The sequence below is a fragment of the Aphelocoma coerulescens genome, chromosome 15 (assembly GCF_041296385.1).
Source record: "Aphelocoma coerulescens isolate FSJ_1873_10779 chromosome 15, UR_Acoe_1.0, whole genome shotgun sequence".
Taxonomy (NCBI): domain Eukaryota; kingdom Metazoa; phylum Chordata; class Aves; order Passeriformes; family Corvidae; genus Aphelocoma; species Aphelocoma coerulescens.
The window spans coordinates 4,676,258-4,690,249 of record NC_091029.1 but is presented as its reverse complement, the minus strand read 5'-3'; the positions used below and the strand labels follow the sequence as shown (position 1 = coordinate 4,690,249).

Sequence of the window (13,992 nt, the reverse complement as noted above, 5' to 3'; positions counted from 1 at the left end):
AAATGCAAATCCTGCCCCTCCACTCAGCCCCAGTGAGGCACATCTGGAGTGTGGTGTTCAGTTCTGGGCTCCACAGCTCAAGAAAGTCAAGGAGCTGCCAGAGAGGGTCTAGCACAGGCCAGAGAGATTATTTGGGATCTGGAGCATCTCTGTCATGAAGAGACACTGTGGGAGCTGGTCAGTCTGGAGAAGACTGAGAGGGAATCTCATCAATCCATACAAACATCCCAAACTGTGCACCAAAAGGACAGTGCCAGACTCTGTTCAGTGGTGCCCAGCGACAGGACGAGGAGCAATGGCCATAAACTGAAACACAAGCTCCACCTTGACATGAGGAAGAACTTCATTCTATGGAGGGTGGCAGAGCCCTGGCACAGCTGCCCAGGGAGGGCGTGGAGTCTCCCTTTCTGGACACATTCCAAACCCACCTGCACACATTCCTGTGTCATCTGCTCCAGGTCACCCTGCCTTGGCAGGAGGGTTGGACTGGATGATCTCCAGAGGGCCCTTCCCACCATTCTGGGATTCTGTGGTCCTATGAAGCAGCCAGGAGGAAACCCCCCCTGGACAGGTCTGTACTTACAGAGTAGGTGACACCCGTGGAGGAGAGAGCAGCTGGTTCACTGCTGGTCAGATCAGTGACAGTCAGAGAGTCCAGCTGTGGGTACAGACTCTCCATCTCCGGCTCCTCGGAGAGGTTGTCCTCGCTCTCCACCAGGCTCTGCTTCTCAGCCTCGCTGTCTGCCCAGCTCTCCACCACAGTCAGGGCCACGGTGTCACTGTCATGCAGGAGCCCTGCTGAGCCTTTACCCACGGGGACAAAGTCCACACTTCCACCAGTGGGAAATTCACCTTCCAGGCTGTCTTGGCCTTGCAGCTTCTCCTGCTGGACACCATCTGTGTCCAGTGGGGCTGGCACATCGGACCCAGCAGCCTTTCCCTGGGAGCTGGATGAGGATTTGGTGGTTTCCAGGGCACTGTCCTCGTTACTGAAGCTGCGCTCAGAGAACCCCGATGTGATGGAGAAGTTTTGGGAAGAGGGGTGCCCAGAATCAGGGGAACACGTGCCGTTGGGAACTGTCCCATTGGGGATCTTGCTTTGTTTGCCATCTTCCAGCTGAGCATCTACTTCAGTCTGTTCCACCTCATCCACAGATTCAAACACCTGCAAAGGGTGAGTGGGAAGACATCCCAGGCATTCAGCAAGTGTTGGGAACACAGGCACTATGTCCCCAAGAGCTGTGTACTCATAGTGCCCGTGCTCCCAGCAGTGGAGAGGAAGGAAAATCCCCCTTTAGCTTCTTCTCCCTGGATCTGAGTCAGCGCTTGGTCATTTGCACAGCCCCAAGCCCACAAATCCCTGCTCCAAAGGACTATGCTTTTCTTGGCATTATATACTGGGCAGAAATTTCAACAGGTGTAAAACATCTGGGCATGAGCAGAGGGAGCAGCCACAGACCTTCAGGTGTGAGGCCACGGGGCAGAGCTGAACACTGAGCACCACAAGCAGAGCACAGTTCTGACATTAATAGTCCAAAGCAGGTCGGGGACTCATTTACCTCTTCCAACACTGGTTCTGTTTGCCAGAAATCATTTTGGTTGTGGTGAGGGGTCGGCCCAAGCCAAGGCAGAGCCGTGGGGTCAAGGAAAGGAGGGACAAGGTGCTCACCTGGGTGCTGGAGCTGGAGTCACTCTGCAGCCGGGCGTGGTTCTGCCGGCCGGAGCTGCAGCTCTGCGAGGACTGTAGGGGACAGGGAAAAGGGCAGCGAGAAAGAAAAGAAAAAGGGTCAGGGTGAGGGAGCTCAAGCAGAGGTGGCACTTCTGCAGGTGAAGAACAAGCAGAAAATGCATCCAGTAAATTCTCACATTTGACCCATGGAGGGTGTTGCTGTCACATCAGTGCTGCCCTATCACCCAGAGCAGTGCTCTGCTTCAGCCCCTGACACTGCTGGGAAGGTGACAAAGCCAAAGCCCCAGGCCAGTGCACTTGTTCAAGTGCTGTGAGTTGGGTCTGAAGGAGCTGCTTTCCTCTGGCCCGCATGGAGGTCATACTGCCTCCCTGGAGTGCAAATTTCTACAAATCTCTGTCCTAATTTGGCAGCAATGCAGCTCAGCCCAGCTCAGTTTACATAAACGATGAAGTCAGGCTATAAAACAGTCCCTCCAAGCATATTCATGCTTTTTTCCTTTTCTTCAAGGACAAATATTGATGTTTTGAGCCAGACTCAGTGGAAGCAGCTCCTCTAAAAGTCACGAGCACCCTGTTCTGGTTTCCAGCTGAAGCACAGAGGGAAGGGCTGGGCTTTGCAGGCACCAGCTCCGTGCTCAGCTCCGTGGGGTCCCTCTGAGCAACCAGCCCTCAATGGGAACAAGTCCTCCCCATAAACTGAGCAGAGGCCATGACATCACACACAAACAATAGGATTTTAAGAAAATACAGCACAATCAGAACAGCAGTTGTCCCCACCCTTGTATTGCGGGTGTTTGCTGGGCAGGGCTCTGGTGGAGAGAGGAAGGGCGACAGTTTTCCTCCATTGCTATGGGAGCACTTAAAACAGGAAATTTCAGGTTGAGATGGGAAAAGGGGGAAACTTTGCTGGTGTTCACTCTGCCAGCTCCCTTCCCAGTGCCTGTTCCCAGAACAGGCACACGTGGGTACAAAGGAAGAGCCACGGTGGAGATGCTGAGGGGATGGGAATGATTCCCAGCGCTTCAGCCAAAGGAGCAGCGCCTCTGCTCACCCTGAGAGCTGCATCATCCAGTTCCACCCTGCCCTGGCTCAGACCTGCCTTCCCTGCATCTCTCCCTCTCTGGGCACACACGTAGCCTGCAGGATTGGGGCTGAGCTCATCTCTTTCCCAAAGCACCCACACAAATTTCCCAGAGGGAAGCAGATCAAGTCTCCAGCGCTCACCTCCCCTCACCTCTGGGACAGCAGCCTGAGGTCAGGGAATGCTCTGCCATGCTGGGCTCTTCTCCTCCAAGGACAAAACTCTCATACAAACACTCCCTGGACTGTTCCCAGGACTGCATTTTCTTTCACAGGCTTTTCCCTCCACACCCTTTGGTTTGAGCTGTGGATCTCATTCCTCACTGCATTGCTAAAAGCCAGTCCCACTGTGCTGGGTGTCCCCATGGATGAGGCAATGCAGTGAGGGTGTAGTGAGGCTTCTTCCATGCTGGGAAAGGGAGCCAGGAAGCCCAGTGTCCTGCTTCACAGCCCCTCAGTGCCAGGAACACAGTCTTCCTCCTCACCCCTACTTCAAACCATCTTCCATGGAGCTAATCCTCATGTGCCCCATGAGTATCTCACTTCCACAGACTACAGCAAGGGACAAGACACACAGGTGGGCACCGTTCAGGGAAGGAGGGTGGGCAGGACCTGTGTCTCCATCCCACACGGACTCCAGGTGGGCACTGCCCAAGCCCCCCACACCCTCACCTCGTTGCTGATGGTCGAGTCCCTGTGCATCATCCTCTGGATGTGGGAGTCCAGGCTGGCCCCCGAGGAGCACTTGGCCAGGGCTGCGGCGTGGGACTCCTTCTCGCGCTGCCGGACGATGGCCTCGCAGCCCAGCCACTCTGCCATCGTGTGCTCGTAGCACGCCCGGGTCTGCTCGTCAGCCTGGGACACAGGGGGACGGGGGCTGGGAATGGCTGTCCCTGGAGAGCCCCAAACCAGCCCCTCCTCTGCCCCAAACAGCCCCGCAGAGGGGGGTGCACATTTGTGTGAACGGTGGCTGGGTGGGACACGGTCACCCTTACCCTGCACAGTGCCTGACCCGCAAAACGTGGCCAAAATTTGGGCGGAGAAATGCCCATCCACCTCCTCCCTGCCCTTCCAAGGTGCACAAGGCACTGAACATGAGGAGCTGCACAGGCCAGCGATGAGCTTAGCCCTATCAATTCCTGTTGATCCACGTGTTTGTCCCACTCCTACACCTACAGCCCAATCCAGCGTGGACATGAGGCCCAGTGGGCTCATGGGGTGGGCTCTGCAAACAGCCCCTTCCACTGGGCAGCACCAGGGCACACCAGTGAACACACTGGGCTGCTGAGCTGGCAGCACACCCTCACCAACCTCCTTCCTCTCTGCCTCCGTCATCCCAAACTGGTAATGGCCCAGCAGGAAGGGCCACACAGCCTTCCTGATCTCATGCTGGATCCCGCCATAGTAGATCAACCGCAGCAGCTCCTGGTCCTCGTAACTCTGTGGGAAGAGCCTGGGGTCAGGACACAGACACAGCCAGCACACTGGATGTGAAAGTGTCCCCAGCCTGGCTGTGCCACCCTTCACCACCCCCAGCCCTGCTGCCCATCTGCTATAGATGATCCCTCAGACCCCTGCCTGGGCTTAAGTAGAGCTCTGGGCTGCTGTGGGTGGGCATTTCAGCTCCCCACACCGGAGAGTGGCCCACAAAAGTCACTGAGGGCCACTGCTGTGCCTCTGACCTGGCAGCACATCAGGAGCCCACTCAGGACAGCAGAACCTGGGTGACAGACACTGCTGCAGGCAGGCTCTGAGCAGAAGCACTTTAAGGAGAGCAGTGTTCACTCCCCAGCTCCCACGTGCCAAGGATTAGGAGCCTCAGGCTCTGTGCAGCCTGGGACAGCCTGGCTGACTTCCCTCCTTGAGGAACTTGTTGACGTGTTTGACCACCTCCCCATGCTACACCCACTTCAGTGCCACTGCCCTGGGCTCCCTGAGCCCAGCAGAGCCGGTGTGTCCCCAGGGCATGGCCCTACCGAGCTGTCCTGCAGGTATCTGTGCCAGATGTCCACGGTGAGCCCCGTGCTGGCGCTGCAGGGGACGTCGGGGGACACGATGTTGTGGTTCACCAGCGCCGACAGGTGGGTTCTCACCGTGGACAGGTGTCTGCAATAGGCCAGCCCTGCAGCAGGAACACCACACCTTCAGCTGTGGAACTCCGGGGAAAACGAGGATGAAGAGCAGGAGAAAGCTCTGGTGAGGCTGGTCCCTGGGGGAGACCCCCTGCAGCCATAGCCAGCCCTCAGAGCAGGGAATCTACTGGGACAGGTCCCTCGTGCTGTACCCCCAGTGCTGCTGCTCACGGGGCTCCAGGCTGAGGGTCAGAGTGCAGCTGTTTGCTCCCCACCCTGAGCACGTGCAGCAGACTGGTCCCAGTTCCCCTGACCACTGCCAGCTGCCCCAGCGCCACTCCCAGCGCAGAGCCCAGGATCTCATCCCTTATCCCATCACACATCCCAAGGCAGCAGGGAGGTGACAAGTACTCACATCCATAGAAGGCCCGGGACAGGATCTGGTACTTCATGTTGTCACACAGCAGCTTCAGCGGAGCTCTGCCAACAAAAACCAGCGGGATGTGAGGGGAAGAAATGCTCCTGTGCATCCCCTCAGCCTGGCTTTGATCCCACTGATCCAGCTCTGCCTGCAGAGATTCACCAGGGACGCTGCCCAGGTCCAGAGCAGCAATTCCTGCTGCCAGGCCATGGAGCAGCTGAGATGTCCCAGATGCAGGGACAAGCCTCACCTCAGCCACATCCCACCGACCCTGCACACTGAGCCCTGGCTCTGCTGTGCCCATTGTCCTTGTACCTCTCGTGGCTGCAGCCATTGGCCGGGCCCCCGTCGGAGGAGCCGCTCTGGGAGCAGGAGGAGCAGGAGGATTTGCGGGTGCTGGGCTGCCACATGGGGGGCAGGACAGCCCCTGGAGCGTCCATCAGGTCCTGGGGCACTGCAGGAGGGCAGAGAGGAGCATCAGGTACAGCCTGGCACTGGCCTGGAGTCCGGGAGCTACAGGGGCCCAACAGAGAGCTTTGATTGGCAAATGCAGCATCCCACACTCTTCCCAAGGAGGCTCCAGCAACCAAGTAGGACCCAGCACAGGGAATGACAGCACTGGTGAGCTCAGGAGGGAGGAAAGGGAACAAAGAGCACTGATGAGAGAGAACCATCGCTAATTAACCAGCTAATTCAGAAAGCTGATCTTAAACTGCTTCATGCTGTCCAACACCCAACACAGATTGCAGAGAGGAGAGAAAACAGGATTGAAATCAGCTGCTGTCACAGGAAGAGCCGATTACTGGGAGGGAAAAGGCCCATCCCTCAAAGGATCCCCTCCAAAGTTCAGGGAAAGAAAGGAGCATCCAAATCACAAGACAGGAGATGAAGACTTGGATGAGGAGGTTGAGAGGGACAGCAGCAGCTCTGCATGTTGTCACTTGTTAATCCCTGCTTAAACTCAAAGTGCTGCTGCAACGGCCTCAGGTCCTGCTCAGGTACCACCCAAACACAGCCCAGGCCATGAGGAATAATCCTTTTTACCCCTCCTTGGAAATTAAATTGTGGTAGAAATTTCATCTTCTGGCTGGGCAAGAGTGGCCTCACTCTCCCATGGTCTCACTGACTCTCCCTGCTTGGGATAAGGAATAACTGACATTGGCAGGAAAAATACTGAATTATTTCCACGGAAGTCCCTTCCCCTCCCACTGAGCTGGTGGTGACAGGGACAGCTCTGCAGGACCTGCCAAGTGACAACACAGGCGAGCTGAGCACCAGACCCAACCAACAGCTCATTACACTGATGCCAAGAGGTGCCCAGAGCAGCACGGAGAGCTCGGGATGTGCCAGGGAGACTCAGACACCATTTAGGGATCACCACCATCTTGCTTCCAGCTGGAATCTTCATGATCTTCCCTCTCCCAGCAGTCACAGGTGCAAGGAATGGGTGAAAAGCACCATTAATGGCAACTAGAGACACGGAGAGAGGACAAGGGCACAAATGAAAAGGGGAGAAAGGAAGAATCTGTGGAGAAGAGAGAATGATGCAGTTCCACCCCTGGCTGGGGAGGTGCACAGGAACAGCACAGGCTGTCATGATGCCAGCTGAGGAGATGGCAGCAATTCATTTCCCAGAAAATGTGGCCCCCCAGCATGGAATTTTAAGGAGTAGATCAAAAGGCAGCCACGGAAAGGAGCATCTCTATCTGCTGGTTTAGCTTCAATCAGGTTTTTATCTGACTCACTGAATTGTGTTAGTCAGCTGAAGGCAGGGAGAACCAAGTATAATCTCAGTTGACATTATGGAGGAGTCACAGCGGATGTTGTTTCTCCCTCATAGCCTCCAAAACACAGGAAAAAGGTTTCCATCAGATTTCAGAGCTTTTTTAACACACACTCCACAAGTCTTCTACCTAAAACCCATGTTTTCCCCCTTATAAAGTCACCCATGATGTCCCCAGAGGTCAGAAAATCACTCTTGGCATCTCACAGAAGAGTGAGGACAAATGTACAGACACTTCAGCCAGGCTCAGATCATTCACCACCACACACTAAGAGGCATTTCTGGTTTGGAGAATCCAGCAGCATCCCCTCCCTTGAGTTAGGGACTGAAGACAGGTGGGTGCAGCCTGGCAGCAGCCAGAGCAGGGTGCTGTGACCTCTCCTTTGTGCTGCAGAAGCCACACTTGACAGAACATCACTGGATTTAATGCAGCCTGGGGACTGCAAGAGAAGAATCAGCCCTGGGGGCTTGTGATGGGAGAAGGTGGCCCCCAAGTGACCGAGGTGAATCTTTTTACTGAAATTATGTGTAAGAGAGGTTTTTTCTGACCACTGACGCTGTTGGGCAGCTGCAGAAACAAAGCACTCAGTAGCGAGTGGAAGGTTAGAATAAAAACCACCACAGAATCATGGAATGATTGGGCTTGGAAGGGAACTTAGAGACGATGGGCAGGGACACCTCCCACTATCCCAGGTTACTCCAAGCCTTGTCCAGCCTGGCCTTGGATACTTCCAGGGATGGAGCAGCCACAGCTTCTCTGGGCACCCTGTGCCAGGGCCTCACCACCCTCCCAGCGAGGAAGGATGACATTTAGGACCAGGCAGCACTGACACAACCAGAGCCCCCTTCCCTGGAACCACCTCCTGGTTTGCCCCGTGCCCATCAGCACCGTGTTCTGACTCCTACTGCCCCCCAAAGCATGCCCTGCACTCACCAAACTCCGCCTGTGTCCCGGGGTAGATGATCCTGAAAACATAATCCGTGGCTTCGTCATCTTCCTTGTCGGACGCGGACTCGGAGGAGCCCTGGGGGCTGCGCTTCCTCAGTTTGGGAAACACCTTCCCCTGGGGGAGCAGAATGTGCCCTTCATGAGACACCCCAGGCCCAACCACTCCCTTCCCAAGCTCCTGCCCCACATGCTTTGCCATGTCTGCACATTCCCTGGGCTGGACCAGCCTCTGGATCAAGTTTCCAGTGGCAGGTGAATCCATAACCCTGCTGGGCACAGCCTAAGTACAGCCCAGAGAACCAAACCCTCGTGGGCAGCCGTCCCACGCCACCCTCCCCAGCTCTCCAGAAGGCTCTGTTTAGCTGGGTGAGGCCATGAGCTAAACCAAACCACCACATTTTAAGCCCACTTTCCTTATTAACTCTGGGAGGGGATCATTTAAAACGCAGCAGCCGCTAATGCCAGGCAGAGGATCCACACGGGAAGCCCAGCAGGAACAGGCACCCACCTTTCCCCGCTGTGACCAGAGGGGTGGATCCAGCTGACCGTGGGGCAGGAGGCCGTTCTCCAGGCAGGACAGGAACTGCAGCAAGTGCCCTCCACGGGGGAAGCGCAGAGGTGGCCTCTGGATGCCATCCTGGCTCACCAGGACAACCGTGCCACCACTGTCCACTGTTGGCAACAGCGAGAGCAGACACAGCCATCAGCGAGAGAAACAGCACAGCCCGAAAGGCAGAGGGCAGGAAAGCTCAGGGAATGGCAAATAAGGACTTTCTTCCTAGTGTGGGTTCTTCTCTAAGTCCAGGATAAGACAGGCCCTGGAGAAAGCCTGCTGGGATCACCCCCTTGGAAATCAGAGCAGGGAGGACGCCCAGCCAAGCACCACAGTCAGGAGCTGGGGGAAAGACTTTCCTAGAAGCACTAAAATCACCCAGAGCTCTGGGCATCTGTCCTGCAGCCAAAGCAGAACCCTGTGCACTCCCCAGAGGTAAGGGATCAAGTGCCAGGGTGACACAGCCCCCAGCAGCCCTGGCTCTGGCCTTACCTTGCTGGTGACAGTGCAGATACACGATCTCCTCCAGGCGAATGGTCATGGCATAATCCCAGTACACGCTGGAACAGAGCGACAGGGAAGCTGTGAGCCTCAGGGATGTGAGAGGCTCTAGTGCTGCTCGTGGCAGCTCCAGATCCTGCTCCAGATACTCTGGAACCAGGCAAAGCCACAGAAAGCATGAGATCCCAGAGCAGGGATGCCAGCCTGATGAGTGACAACATCCCTCCAGAAGCAGGAACTGTCCCTGCCACCTCAGCTCAGCCAGGGCCAGTCCTGTCCCACCTGCCCTGGGTGGTTTCTCTACCCTCACACTGTTCCCAGACACAGAAAATGTGTCCATGGATCCTGGCTACTCTGGGCACCCCAAGAATCCACCAGGAGCAGCCCCAGAGCCCTAAGGAAATGTGCAATGAGGTCCAAACCTGGGCTGCTGCTCTGCCCTGGGGAGGGGAAGTAAACCCTCACAATTTGTGGGGTTTTTTCAGAGTTCACAACACATTTGGTCTCAGCTGCTTCTGTTCAAGAACTGTCTCAGCACAGGCAACTCTAGGTGTCTGAGCAAATCTAGGACATGCTGGAGAGCTGGTGGCCACCAGACAGGGCAGGGTTTCATTCCTGTGGAGAGCCCAGCGCTGCTGTCTGAGGGTGTCAATCACATCCCACTTCTTTGCAACCAAGCAAACTTCCAGATTCTGAGCAGCAGCAGCAGCCTTCATAAAAATAGTGCTTAAATAACATTAAAAACAGCTCGTGAAGGCAGTGAAGGACAGGAAGGTGTGCAAGAGTCACTCCTTGTACAGTCATACTTACTGTGCCATCTGCCTCCTCTCTTCCTTGGTCACGTCTTGACACTGGGAAATTTTTAGAGCTTAGGCTGATGCCCAAGACAAGAACTCAGAAAAGGAGTGTAGAGATGAAAACAGATTTTAGGGGAGGGTACCAGGCACAACTGAACGGCCCAGGGGCCAAGAAGAAAGGGGAGATGAAAAGAACACAGGTAAACAAAACCCGAAAAACTACAACTGACAATGAAGAGAACTGAGACCAAGTTTTGCTGAAGAAGGTCTTGACTCTAGGTCAAAGCATCAGTGTCCTAAACACTCCCATTTTCCTGGAGCATCTGCTGCTGGAAAGGGATTTTGTTTCTCAGGCAAACTGGGACCTGGCATGATTTTGCAAGGCCTGTGAAAGGATTGCAGGTGGCAAAAGAAAGGCCAGCAGTGCCCCAGGAGAGAAGGGCATGGCCACACTGCCTGCCAAGCCAAGGGAGCAGACTTCAGGAAGAACAAGCTCCAGGGACTTGGATAAATCCAAGGAACTCGGAATACCTGCACCAGGATCACCAAAACAGCACCACCAAACAGCTGTCACCGAGCCTGGTCCCCAGGGAGCTGCTCCTGCTCCCTCCCACAGATTCTCTTCCCTGCCCATGAGCTCCTCAGGTCCCCAGATGACAACAGCCAGGATAAACCCGGGAGCACTGTGCCCTGGGAGGGAGGGGAGGGCATTCCCCTCAGAAAATCCCCCAGGGCAGTAAATGAAACCCCTCTGATCGTTTTGGAACAAGCCCCATTCCCTCACTGAGCACTTCCCAGCAGAGACACATCTCACACCACCTCCTGCCACCCTCTCCCAGCCTCCTTCCCATTCTAGGCTCAAGGATGGTGATTTTGCTCTGGGAAAACACTGACGGCTTTGCACACCAGATCCAAACTCTGGCCCAGGGGAACTTTTCCCCCCCTGCCCTGGCACACTCAGAGCCAGTCACCTCTTCTCGTAGTCCAGGTCCCCCACGGAGCCGTTCATCAGCTGGTTGGGGGTCCACTTCAGTGCCATGATGTCAGCAGTCTGGTGAAGGGACAGATATCCCGGGATTGCCTCCATGTCATCTCTCTTGGGAAAAGAAACACGGGGACAGAGTGAGCTGGAAGATGCCAGAAGCACAAAGCCCTGGAGCCCAGTCCTGGCCCCTCACACAGCCCTGCCCGCTGCCCCTGAGCCCACCCAGTCACAAACAGGGAGAAACCCACTGTGTCGCTGGAAAACCTCCCAGCAGAGACTCCAGGACACCTCACTGCCTTGGAAAAGGGCTGAGAGCAACTGCCCAGCACGGAAAACTTAACAGCTCCACCTAAAAGCAGTTTGCATTTCATTTATTTGACTGCAAAAAGCAGGAAGGGACAGGAGAAGGAGTTTTGTGGTAAAGAATGGGCAGGGAGAGGAGCCTGTTTCTACTCAGACTGAAGCAGAGCTCTTCCACCCCACTGGGAGAACCATATCACCAGGACCTCCACAAACACAGTCCACTCACTGTCCTCACAGATAAAAAACGTGCTTTTCTCCACCCAAAAGCAATTTGGGATAGAATGAGGTGCTGGGAAGCAGAGCAGGGTTTCAAAGCCCAGGTTCCCCAGCACGAACTCACCGGCTGCACCAGGACGTTGTTCTTGCCGTACAGGAGAGTGGCTCGGGAATTCTGGTGCAGGGACTCCACGTAGTCCCTGGCAGACAGGGATGGCCTGTCATCCATGCTGCCACTGGAATGTCTTTTCTGAATCTGCAAGAGACACGCCCACAAATCTGAGGTGAGCACAGACACCCTCTGGCTTCCCAAAAGCTTCTCTTGAACCTCATTCCCTCCTCACTTATACACTTGAGAGAGTCACTACTAGAAATCTTTCTCTCAGGGTGCTCTAAGGGGATTCCTGGCTCTGTCCAAGCTCAGAGAAGCCCCAGGATTGAGTTTTGTTTGCAATGCACAGAGCAGATTCAGCTTTCTGTTCACACATGATGCTCCCAAGGGACACAGACCCTGGGATGCAGTGCCATGAGGGGCTGGCACGCCAGTGCTCTCCATGGACCATGCTCCCAGCACCTCTCCCTCAAAGACTTCCCTCATCAGAGGGCTCCACAGGCCTTTCCAAGCAAAGGGAACTCGGATCCTGTGGCTCTGGGAGGAGCACAGAGAGGTTTATCCCCACTCACGCAGAGCGCCGGGCGCTTGGTGGGCGAGTCCTGGCGGCAGTGGGAGCTGTGGATCCGGTGCCTCTGGACCAGCTCGTCCGCAGAGGGGTCTGTCCAGAAGTGGTCAGCAGTCTTCATCTTTGTGTACTCCAGTGCACAGGGCCCCACTGTGGAGAGGAACACCCCAAGTGTAAGGGAGCCATCTGTGATCCCACAGCCGCAGTCACCTCCCCGATCCGCAGATCATAGATTTGGGAGCACGGGTTTGGAAAGCAAGTAGGGAAAGTGTTACCCAATAAAGATGCAAGAATTGGTCCATCCACAGGATCCATCAGGAGAGCTTCCTTCTCGTAGTACTTACTAGAAGAAGTAAAGGACAGCAGAATGCTGGAGCACTACAAAGTTATAGACAGTGGGTTTAAATCCCTGTCGTGCCCTTTGCTTTCTCTATCTCCCCTTGATGGGGAGAGGGCAAGAAGCCCTAAACAGGCTATTTCTGCCAGCTGAGAAATTCCTGGGGAACAGCCACCCTCCTGCAGCACATCACAATCTCCTAACAAACCTGCCCAGGACTGGAGACCCTCCCAGGACACCTCAGCATGCAGATCCCAGAAGGAATCAGGGCTGCATTGCCCTGACAACCCAGCCACCACTAGGGCCAGCATGGCCTGTCTGCATTTTAGGGACTGATCACCAGCAGCAGGGCACCCATCAGAGTCCCCATGATGGGCACTGAGTGACACAGCTGGCCTGTGCCATCCAGGGACTTCCCTGGCCCACATGGATCCTGTTGTTCCTCAGCCAGCAACACCCCCAGTGCCATGAAGGGGTGGGTGCTGGCAGTGATCCAGACAGGGACATGGGTGGCCTGTGCCAGCACTCACCTGCTGTTCTCCACCAGGTAGTGCACGATTTTATCCAAGACCTTTTCGAAGAGGGCCGTGCGGATCCAGAGGTGCTTGATGGCCTGAGGAGACAGGTTGGGCAGCTTCGGCACCTTGCGCACGTTCTCCGGGACGCCCTGGGCTTGGTTTCGCCTTTGGAGGTACAAGACAAGAGACAACACCACCACAGGCTCATCCCTGAACTCTGAGGGCGCCCAGGGCACTCCTGCCACCAAGAGTTTGGGGGTGTTGGCTGTGGTGATGGGGGGATCCCAGAGAACTGCCTGGGACAGAGCTCTGGAGGTGCTCCCTGTGTCTATCCCACCCCCTGCTCCAGAGGGGCCACACCTGCATTTGAAACCAGACTTCACTAAATCCATTCCCCACTGTAAAGACACCCCAGAATTCTGCTCTCCCTCAGCAGAGTCCTCCAGCCCACACATCTTTCCATGGTTGAGCTCACAGGCTGAGCAGCTCATCTTAGGACAGCTTAAAATTCCTGCCCGCAGGAAGCTGCTCCATCCATCTCCCTGCTAATTGTCCAAGGATGAGTAATCCTCTCCCAAACAGCAGCTGAATTACTGCAGGTTCAAGCCCTGCACACTGAGACAGACCAAACGTGGTTCCAGCTGGCTTGGTGAACTGGTCCATAAACTGTGACAGCTCAGCAGCAACGTGCTCAGCTGTCCCTGAAGCACCAGAGCAGGCACAGAGGGAGTTAGGACTTGTCCACCCCTCCTTAAACCACAACCACAACTCAGTCTCCTAGAACAGCAACCAGTTCGGTCAAGATATAAAAAATCCCAGGACAAGACTGAAGGAGCAATTCCTCCCGTCGAGGCTCAAGCTGGACCCACACTACACCTCCCACCCCAAAACCTGAGCGAGCAGAGAGGATTGGCAGCCACAGCAGTGCCTTACGCGTTCTCAATGAGCTGCTCCAGGTCCTGCACCTTCCTGCAGAGCTCCTCTGCCAGGGGGAAGCTCTTGCCCACCTTCATGAACAGCGCTGCGATCTTGTTGCTGCGCAGGAACCCGGCCGCCCTCCGCTTCAGCCCGAACAGCACACAGCATTCCACGGCGGCTGCAGCAGAG

General features: G+C 55.6%; 1 protein-coding gene across 9 annotated transcripts in view; it reads right to left on the bottom strand.

Moving 5' to 3' along the window:
* The window catches only part of SGSM1 (small G protein signaling modulator 1), a 36,685-nt gene that overhangs the window by 9,046 nt on the left and 13,647 nt on the right, over positions 1–13,992 (bottom strand). For 8 of the 9 annotated variants that reach the window (XR_011155420.1, XR_011155419.1, XM_069030784.1 and 5 more), the window contains 17 exons: positions 13,819–13,981; positions 12,898–13,050; positions 12,306–12,373; positions 12,035–12,180; positions 11,475–11,606; positions 10,818–10,942; positions 9,041–9,108; positions 8,504–8,667; positions 7,981–8,110; positions 6,563–6,733; positions 5,579–5,717; positions 5,258–5,322; positions 4,747–4,892; positions 4,082–4,210; positions 3,443–3,625; positions 1,670–1,741; positions 584–1,165 (listed from right to left, as the gene is read on the bottom strand). Coding sequence is in view for 7 of the 9 variants with exons in the window: in XM_069030784.1 (XP_068886885.1) it covers positions 584–1,165; positions 1,670–1,741; positions 3,443–3,625; positions 4,082–4,210; positions 4,747–4,892; positions 5,258–5,322; positions 5,579–5,717; positions 6,563–6,733; positions 7,981–8,110; positions 8,504–8,667; positions 9,041–9,108; positions 10,818–10,942; positions 11,475–11,606; positions 12,035–12,180; positions 12,306–12,373; positions 12,898–13,050; positions 13,819–13,981 (2,636 nt within the window). In the remaining 2 variants the exon portion in view is untranslated. The remainder of the gene's footprint in view (positions 1–583; positions 1,166–1,669; positions 1,742–3,442; positions 3,626–4,081; positions 4,211–4,746; positions 4,893–5,257; positions 5,323–5,578; positions 5,718–6,562; positions 6,734–7,980; positions 8,111–8,503; positions 8,668–9,040; positions 9,109–10,817; positions 10,943–11,474; positions 11,607–12,034; positions 12,181–12,305; positions 12,374–12,897; positions 13,051–13,818; positions 13,982–13,992) is intronic. The other variant, XM_069030790.1, reaches the window with a different exon arrangement.